Genomic DNA, 10,260 nt, shown 5'->3' with positions numbered 1-10,260 from the left:
TGCACTAGCCTCTGCTGTTGCTAATCCACCAGAAATTATTTCCCGAATTCCTTCCCAGAGTCAAGAGTTCGATGTTCTAAATATCTCCATTGGCCCAGAATAGTTTCCACAAGACTGCACAGTTAGGAGGGAAAGCAATGAGCATGGATGATTCTGCCCCAGCGGTTCTCTAATGCCCCCACTCTGTTCCACCAGGCGCTTAGGGATATCTGGGGCCAGCTGCCAAAGGAGGTCGGGACTGATATGATCCAGCTCATGGATAAAATCGTAACTGACTCTGCCACAGATCGGCTGTGCCATGACTTAACTGGACAGAGGGTGGAGCTGCTACCTGCAGAGGAGATGAAGTGCAACAGAGGAAAGGCCCAGAGAGTCCAGCTAGAACCCAAGGGATAGAGCATAGCCCAGGGATGAGCCCAATTAGGGGGGAGGGAGAGCTCAGTGGTTTGAGCATTGACCTGCTAAGCTCAGGGTTGTGAGTTCAATCCTTGCAGAGGCCATTTGGGGCAAAAATTCATCAGGGATGGTACTTGGTCCTGCTGAGAAGGCAGAGGACTGGACTTGACCTTTCAAGATCCCCTCCAGTCTTAGAAGTTAGCCAATCTCCATTAATTAAAAAAAATTAATTTAAAAATTCAATTGGTCCCAAAATTGCCCAATGACATTAAGTACCTGGTCTCATTTCTAGGGCTGATAGAATTTTGCAGGGAATTCATTCTCTGGTGTAGTGCACTCCTGGTGCCCCTCTGGGCATTGGTATGGGCTTTTAATTGGAACTGGACAAAGAGGTAATTGTGACCACCCCAGCATTGGTCACAGTCAATTTGAACCTACCAATAATCATTTACCCCAAATGCTTTGGTAGCTATGATGTGCCCACAGGTAGGGGAGAGTCTATGGTCGGTGGCTTATGACTCACGGTCTCTGTCATCCATGGAAGGTAAGTATGGCCCCTGTGGAATGGAGATTCCTGGCATATTGCTGCTCATTGAGGGTGAGATAAATATATACCTTCCATAGACTTCGAGCTGTTATCACCAACAGGAGCCAGTTAAACAGGGCAGGTCTCAAACACCATATTCTGAGGATGGACAGTTACTATGGATAATAAGAACATGGAGCACCAGAAGCCCCGAAACCCAAAGCATCGGGTCCCGGGGCTGGTCACGAAAAGCACTTCGCACCAGTATCTCCTGTCCTGGTAGAATTCCATGCTTCCTCCTTTTGGGCATTCGAACAGAGACAGGTAAAAGAAGGTGATGAGCTGTGGTAAAAAGATGCCCAAGGTGTGTCCATTTATTCTGTTGCATAGAGACAGTCTAGTTTGTCCAATGAAGACTGGTAACATACAAAACCCAGTGAGAGAACATTATAAACTCCCTGGACACACAGTTATAGACTTGAAAGTTGCCATTCACAAGCCAAAAACCTTCTAAAACTGACTGCAATGTGAAACTACTGAGCTGGAGAGCGTATGCAAATGTGGCGCCATGAGAATAGGTTAGAACAGAAACTGGGAATAGCTCTCTCAGCTCAGTAACAGAGAGGTAGGCATGTTAGTCTGATCTTGGTAAAACAAAAAAAGCCGTCATGTAGCTCTTTAAAGACTAACAAGATGGTTTATTAGGTGATAAGCTTTATGGGGGCAGACCTACTTCTTCATATCACCAAGAAGTAACTTTCTACTGCAGTATTTTCACCTTCTCTTCCACATCCACCCAGTTTGAAGTCACTCTGCATCTCTGGGTCTCGGCTATCTTTCATTTTCTTTCACTTCATGCATCTAATGAAGTGAACTGCAACTCACAAAAGTCTGTGCCATAATACATTTGTTAGTCTTTAAGGTGCCACAAGATTTTGTGTTGTTTTTACAAAGGTCATCGTGGCTCTGGTGCATCACCTCTGCTAATTTTCAATAAACATGTAAGATCTTCTTTGAGGGTATGTCTGGACTACAATGTTTTTCTGCTTTTTTTTTTCTGGAAGAGTCTTTTCCATCATTTTGGGACCCAATGGTGGAAAAGCCTCCTCTTTTGGAGCAGTCCTTAGTCCTCCTACAACGAGGAATACAGGGTTTCCCGAAAGAGAGTGTCTGCTCTTATGCGAAAAAAAGCGGAAGAGCAAACACTTTCCTTGGACACAGCGGAGTTTTTCAAAAACGTACTTATTTTTCCAGCTAGATTTTGTTTTTAATCTAACAGCTTATTGGTGACTGGACTGTAATGTCCCAGATTTGAGGGATGTGTACCCCGGAAAGTCATCAACCACATGACACTCATAGGATGTGTACTCTGTTACAAGGAAGTAATAAAATAGAACACCACATAGCTTATATGAATTGGAAAGAGGCTTTAGTACAGAGGTGGAGAATCTTTTTAAGGGGTATTGGGGACTTCTGACCCACAGAAAAATCAGTCAGGAACCCCACACAAGTTAGAAGCAAAAAAACAAAACAAAAAAGAACCCCAAGAAAATGAGAAGGAGAAAAAAAATGAGAAGGAGAAAGACACTCCCCACATTCCCCTCACATACCAGAGCCTAATGGGACACGGGCTAGTAGATTTTATGTGCTTCATCCAGGGGGATGGTGAGGGATGCTGGAGCACCAGTATGGACCACCCAGTGCTAGGGGTGGGGGAGCCCTGAGCCTTGGGGGATGAATCAAGGCAAGTAGGGGGGTCATATCCAGACCCTGGGCCTTCCCACCCCTGCTTTAGTAGAACCTCCATAATTACTGATACACTTTCCTTGGATTGTAATAGAAATGTAGCCGTGTTAGTCTGGTGTAGCTGCAGCAAAATACAGGACTATGTAGCACTTTAAAGACTAACAAGATGGTTTATTAGATGATGAGCTTTCGTGGGCCAGACCCACTTCCTCAGATCAAGTAGTGGAAGAAAATAGTCACAACCATATATACCAAAGGATACAATTAAAAAAAATGAACACATATGAAAAGGACAAATCACATTTCAGAACAGGAGGGGGATGCAGGAGGGGGGGAAGGAAGGAAGGTAAGTGTCTGTGAATTAATTATATTAGAGGTGGGGAGAGTTAGATGTCTGTGAGCTAATGGTATTAGAGGTGATAATTGGGGAAGCTATCTTGGTAACGGGTAAGATAGTTAGAGTCTTTGTTCATTCCTTCCCGGAGAGTGTCAAATTTTAACATGACTGACAGTTCAGAGGATTCCCTTTCAAGTGCAGATGTAAAAGGTCTTTGTAGCAGAATGCAGGTGGTTAAGTCATTGAGAGAGTGTCCTTTCTGGTTGAAATGGCAAGAAACTGTTTTCTCTTTGTGATCTTGTCTGATATCTGTTTTGTGGGCATTGATCCTTTGGTGAAGTGTCTGAGACGTTTGTCCAATGTACAAAGCAGATGGACACTTTCGGCACATGATAGCATAAATTATATTTCTGGATGCGCAGGAGTATGTGTTCTTGATCTTATAACTCACTTGGTTAGGTCCAATAATGGTATCAGCAGAATGAATATGTGGACAAAGCTGGCAACGGGGTTTGTTGCAAGGGAAGGTACCAGGGTTGGTATTAGTGTGGTATGTCCTGTGGTTGTTGGTAAGAATCATCTTGAGGTTAGGTGGTTGTCTATAGGAGTCTATGGGTCTGTCTCCCAGAGCCTCTTGGAGTATGGTATCCTGTTCCAGTATAGGCTGTAGTTTATTGATAATGTGTTGGACAGGTTTAAGTTGGGGGTTGTAGGTGATGACAAGTGGTGTTCTATTGTTGGTGTTCTTCGGTCTGTCTTGAAGAAGATGGTTTCTAGGTATTCGTCTGGCTCTTTCAATTTGCTTTTTTATTTCTCCGGGTGGGTAGTTGAGGTTTATAAATGCTTGGTAGAGATCCTGAAGCTTCTGGTCTCTGTCAGTGGGATTAGAGCAAATGCGGTTGTATCGAAGGGCTTGGCTATAGACGATGGATCGTATGGTGTGTTCTGGATGGGAGCTGGAAGCATGGAGGTAACTCTATGAGTCGGTGGGTTTTCTGTAGAGAGTGGTGTCTAATTTTCCATTGTTGATTTGTACTGAGGTGTCGAGGAAGTGGATCTCTCATGTAGAATGGTCCAGGCTGAGGTTGATGGTGAAGTGTAGGTTGTTGAAATCTCTGTGGAATATCTCCAGTGTTTCTTGGCCATGCATCCAGATCATAAAGATGTCATCGATGTTCCGTAGGTAGAGAAGGGGTGAAAGTGGAAGGGAGTTGAGGAAACGTTGTTCTAGGTCACCCATAAAGATGTTAGCATACTGTGGGGCCATGAGTGTACCCATGGCTGTGCCGCTGATCTGGAGGTATAAGCTGTTCTCAAACTGGAAATAATTGTGGGTGAGAACAAAGTTACATAGGTCTGCTATCAGGTTGGCAGTGGTGTCCTCTGGGATAGTGTTTCTAATTGCTTGTAATCCGTCTTCATGTGGGATGTTGGTATATAAGGCTTCTACATCCATGGTGGCAAGGATGGTGTTATTGGGGAGGTTATCGATGTTTTGTAGTTTCCTTAGGAAGTCAGTAGTGTCTCGGAGATAGCTGGGGGTGTTGGTTGCGAAGGGTTTGAGAAGAGAGTCTACATAGCTGGATAGACCAGTAGTGAACGTGCCAATACCAGAGATGATGGGACATCCGGGGTGCCCAGGTTTATGGATCTTTAAAGTGCTACATAGTCCTGTATTTTCCTTGGATTAACACTTTCCTTCAGAAATATTTGATTATGGTCACTTGATCACTGTACATTAGATGAAGAAGCTCAGCACTGTAGTTGCTTTCTTTTCCCTTTGGCACAGCTTCCGTTCATCCAACTGATCATGAACCCCATTCACACAGGAACTAAAGGAAAGCCACTTTGCTTGGGAAAGTTTCAGTCTCATGGAAAGGCCAAGTGACAGGAAATACGGTGCGGTTCAGGAATGGTTATATTGTGGCTTATGGGACGGATCCAGTCTACAGGGTTAATCCCTGGTGGGCCCCCACCTCTATGTTTACTTGCGCTTGCACAGGTTAAGGAGCATTGCAGCTCTGGTTGGCCATGAATCGCTGTTCATGCCCAACACGATCAGTGGGAAGCGGTGTCCCGGTCTATGGCGCTTCCTGCCACTCTCATTGGCCGCAAACGGTGATTCGCGAGCCACCAGAACTGCGATCCTCCGATGTCTGCTGAGGCTCAAGTAAACATAGTGGCGGTGGCCCGCCAGGGACTAAACCAGTGGGTTTGGGGTTTTTTAGTGTCCACCCCAGGTGTGGTGGCTGATGGATGACACTGAAAGGAGTCAAGGGATGGTTAGAGAGAGGCAGTGATAAGATGCTCTGTTTGAGAATCTCCTCAGGCTCTGAACTACCACAGAGCTGAGGTCAGAAAATGAGGACGGAACACCTTCAATTCATGAGGAGATATACTTTCCTGCCCTTGTGACAGAGGTTTAAAATCAGGGGCCCAAAGCAGTCACACTCTGCAGGTGTATTTCCCCACTTTCTCACGGAGCTCTTTGGTTTTGACCCCATAAATAATGGGGTTGAGCACGGGTGGGATAAGAAAATAGAGGCTGGCCAAGATGACATGAACGTGAGGAGGGATACCCTGACCGAACCTGTGGGTCAGAGAGGAGAAGAGGGAAAAAATACAAGATGTCAGAATTACACTGATGTGGGCCGTACAGGTGTTGAAGGCTTTCTGGAGGGCTTTTTTGGAGGGGATTCTGAGGACAGCCCGAATTATTAGACTGTAGGACAGGGTGACGACCATTAGGTCTAAACCAGTGACTACAAATGCCAACACCAAGCCATACAACCTGTTGAATGTGATGTCCCCACAAGACATCTTCACCACAGCCATGTGGTCACAGTATGTGTGGGGGATAATGCGCTTGGCACAGAATGGCATCCTACCAAGGACTAAGGGCAAGGGTAGAACTAAGAGAACAGCTCTTATCAAACCTATTAACCCCAGCATAGCTATCCGCGCATTGGTGAGGATGGCGGCATATCTCAGGGGCTCACATATGGCAACGTAGCGATCAAAGGCCATTGCCACGAGGACAGCTGAATGCATTGTAGAAATTGCATGAAGGAAGAACATCTGGGTGAGGCATCCAACCACAGTAATGGCTTTCATATTGAACCAAAATATCCACAGTGCCTTTGGCACTACAGAGGTAGATGTACCAATGTCTGTGAGCGCCAGCATGCAGAGCAGCAGGTACATGGGTTTGTGCAAGGTCTGTTCTTTCCCCACAACGAACAGAACTATGAAATTTCCCAACAGGCAAACAATGTAGCACATAGAGAAAGGGATGGAAATCCAGACATGAGCAGCTTCCAGGCCAGGGATGCCTGTTAGGATGAATGTTGAAGGATCAGAAGGTGTAAGGTTGAAAGCAGCCATTAGAAGGTTGAAGCATTTATCGAGTCCAGAAATGTTCAACGTTTCTCTGAAGGGAGAAAAGCACAGTGAAGGGGGCTAAACATTTTATCACAAATATTCTAAATAGTTTATAGTTATTACCAATCTAGAAAGGGTGGTGAGCAGTGAGGTGGCAACTTTACAGACGGAGCTAACCTCTTAGGGTATGTCTACACTACCCTCCTAATTAGAACTAGGAGGGTAATGTAGGCATACCGCACTTGCAAATGAAGCCCGGGATTTGAATTTCCCGGGCTTCATTTGCATGAAGCTGGCCGGCGCCATTTTTAAATGCCTGCAGTTCAAACCCCGTGCCACGCGGCTACACGCGGCACGGAGTAGCTAGTTCGGATTAGGCTTCCTAATCCGAACTAGCTGTACTCCTCATTCCATGAGTACAGCTAGTTCGGATTAGGAAGCCTAATCCGAACTAGCTACTCCGTGCCGCGTGTAGCCGCGCGGCACGGGGTTTGAACTGCAGGCATTTAAAAATGGCGCCGGTCGGCTTCATGCAAATGAAGCCCGGGAAATTCAAATCCCGGGCTTCATTTGCAAGTGCGGTATGCCTACATTACCCTCCTACTTCGAATTAGGAGGGTAGTGTAGACATACCCTTAGATATCTGACGTGATGGAATCTTTATCTCTAGAGGTTTTAAGTCCTGGCTTGAAACAGCCCTCGCTGGGATGACTGAGTTGGGATTGGTCCTGCTTTGGGCATAGGGTTGGACCTGATGACCTCCCAAGGTCTCTTCCAGCCCCTGGATTCTATGACTCTATAATCTAGGAACAAAAAATGAAAAAAAATTATATTGACATGATGGAGGACTGTTGTGGGAACAGCAATAGCCCTGAACAAGTGTTGTGGGTAGCTAAATATGAGCTCCTAGTGTGACCTTGTAGCCAAAAAAGCCAATGTGATTCTTGGATGCTAACCAGGGGTATCTTAAAGACTCATTGAGATGTTATTTTACCTCTGCATTTGGCAGAGGTGCAACTGCTGCTGGAATCCTATATCCAGTTGTGGCTTCAATGAATATGGATGGATATTGAGACCTTGAAGAAATGTAAACCTGGTCAGAGGTTCTTTGACCAGCAACTGCATGATCCAGAAATAGAGGGAGGACAATGCACACTTGTTGTTGCTACACTGAGATTTTCTATCCACACACATCACTTTCCAGCTTCGTTTAGATCAAATCATAAACAAATTGATTCACTTCTACTGGTTGGTTTTCGGTGATTATAAGGGACAGCAAATGGATCAATGGAGATTAATTTGCCCTTACACAAGAATGCAAACTAAGTTTAATATATTTGTTAGTCTGAGTATCAATTTGCAGTGTCTTACCTTTATTGATGACACAAGCTGTCCATCAGATTCTCAGTGTACAATCAACATTTGCTTTACATCTTCACTTTCTCAGGTGTCCATGCACATGACCCAGTACTTCCTCCAGTTCAGTCTTTTTTCTCAGGTGTATCCAGGAGCCCTCTTGTGTAGGGAATGAAGAACTATGGATAATATCACTCCCTTCCACATATTGCTTTAATATGTGGCAGCAAACGTTGGTTCCTGCACAGTTTGTTGGAAAAGTATAGACCCCTCATGTTGGAATCCACAGTTCTAGGGCATGGTTACATGCCTCTGTAGTCATTACTTATACTACATCCATTACTTATAGGCTTTCTACAGCATTCTCAGGAAGGTGGTAGATATGTTTCTCCTAAGATGTATTGTTTCTCCTAACGGTCATTGCCCTGAACATATCCTTCACAGCCAGCTGTTTAGCCTGGAATATTTTTTTTCCTAGAGAGTAGGAAACTACACCCACCACTAAGTACATTTGAAATACAGATAAATAGTCATTATTCATAACTTCATATACAAAAAATGATGCATACAAATAGGATAATTGTATTCAGCAAATTATAACTTTTCCAACTACATGAACTAGGAGTCACTAAATTAAATTAATAGGAATCAGGTTTAAAACAAACAGAATTTTTTCTTCATGCAGTGCACAGTCAATCAGTGGAACTCCTTGCCAGAGGATGTTGTGAAGACCAGGACTTTAACAGGGTGCAAAAAAGAAGTAGCTAAATTCACGGAGGTTAGGATCATGGATACCTGTTAACCAGGTTGGGAAGGAATGTTGTCCTTAGCCTCTGTATGTCAGAGGCTGGACATGGTTGAGAAGGGATAGATACTTGGTGATTCCCTGTTCTATTCATTCCCTCTGTGGCATCTGGCATTGTCCATGGTCGGCAGACAGGACACTGGGCTAAATGGACCTTTGGTCTGTCACAGTATGGCTGTTCTTTTGTTGTTATGTTCTTATCTTACATGACTCATCTTGCACAAAATTCATCAAAATTAACATAGAATCACAGGGCTGGAAGAGACCTCAGGAGGTCATCAGGTCCAGCCCCCTGCCCAAGGCAGGACCAATCCCAACTAAATCAACCCAGCCAGGGGTTTGTCAAGATGGGACTTAAAACCTCTAGGGATGGAGATTCCTCCATCTCTCTAGGGAACCCATTCCAGTGCTTCACCACCCTCCTAGGAAAACAGTTTTTCCTAATATCCAAACTAGACCTCTCCCACTGTAACTTTGGACCATTGTTCCTCGTTCTGCCATCTGTCACTACTGTGAACAGCCTCTCTCCATCTTCTTTGGATGTTGAAGGCTGCTATCAAATCCCCCCTCACTCTTCTCTTCTGCAAATTAAACAAACTCAAATCCCTCAGTCTCTCCTCATAAGTCATGTGCTCCAGCCCCTAATAATTTTGGTTGACCTCCCCTGGACCCTCTCCAATGCATCCACATCCTTTCTCTAGTGGGGGGCCCAGAACTGGACACAATACTCCAGGTGTGGCCTCTCCAGAGCCAAATAAAAGGGAATAATCACGTCTCTGGATCTGCTGGCAATGCTCCTCCTAATGCAACCTAATATGTCATTAGCCTTATTGGCTATATATCCAGCTTCTCATCCACTGTAATCCCCAGGTCCTTTTCTGCAGAACTGCTTCTTAGCCAGTCAGTCCCCAGCCTGTAACAGTGCTGGGACTCTTCTGTCCAAAGTGCAGGACTCTACTCTTCTCCTTATTGGACCTCATTAGATTTCTTTTGGCCCAATCCTCTAATTTGTCTAGGTCACTCTGGACCCTATCCTTGCCCTCCAGCATATCTACCTCTCCCCCTACTATATTGTCATCAGCAAACTTTCTGAGGGTGAAATCCATTCCCTCTTCAAGGTCACTAATAAAGATATCGAACAAAACTGGTCCCAGAACTGATCCTTGGGGCACTCCGCTAGAAACCGACCACCAACCTGACAACAAGCCGTTGAGCACTATCCGTTGGGCCCAACAGTCTAGCAAGCTTTCTATTCATCTTACAGTCCATGTATTCAATCCACACTTCCTTAACTTGCTGGCAGTATGTCATCATAATAGCACCATGAAAAATATGGTGGGCAATGGTACACAAGGATCAATGTGTTGTTTTCCACTGGCAAAAAGCCTGAAGCTACATAAATTGAGAACAGTTGTGCACAAACCTGAGGTACAGTTGTGACACCAAGGCTGAAGTTCTGTGGCCTGCAAGGGAAAAGAGACCCTGAGACCCATCCAAAGATGTTCGGGGTCAGGAAAAGTCCAAGCACAGGCTATGGAGGAACAGTGACAAAGAAAAAAATATTTGTAGCTGTGCTGCTTGCCTTTGCCTATATACCTCCTCCCTGTTCCCACAACCCCCAGTAACCACTTCCCGCCTTATGCCATAACCCTCAGCACTTCCTGCTTCTCTGAGACATCCTGCTACCTACCCCCATAATCCTCAGTGATTCCT

At 45.0% G+C, this 10,260-nt stretch overlaps 1 protein-coding gene across 1 annotated transcript; it reads right to left on the bottom strand.

Annotated features, from left to right (window-relative positions):
• Positions 1-5,450: 5,450 nt before the first annotated feature.
• On the bottom strand, positions 5,451-6,392 carry LOC102454755 (olfactory receptor 52P1-like). Its single transcript, XM_006111799.3, has one exon. The coding sequence runs from the start codon at positions 6,387-6,389 to the stop codon at positions 5,451-5,453; it is 939 nt and encodes a 312-aa protein (XP_006111861.3). The 5' UTR covers positions 6,390-6,392.
• Between the last annotated feature and the right edge of the window lie 3,868 nt (positions 6,393-10,260).

Source organism: Pelodiscus sinensis, chromosome 1 (assembly GCF_052426305.1).
Source record: "Pelodiscus sinensis isolate ZL-2025 chromosome 1, ASM5242630v1, whole genome shotgun sequence".
Classification (NCBI taxonomy): domain Eukaryota; kingdom Metazoa; phylum Chordata; order Testudines; family Trionychidae; genus Pelodiscus; species Pelodiscus sinensis.
Note: the sequence above shows the minus strand (reverse complement) of the source record. Positions and strands in the feature narration are given on the sequence as shown.

Excerpts from the sequence above, each read along its gene's own strand:
- LOC102454755 (XM_006111799.3), bottom strand. The coding sequence starts at position 6,389 with ATGGCTGCTTTCAACCTTACACCTTCTGATCCTTCAACATTCATCCTA.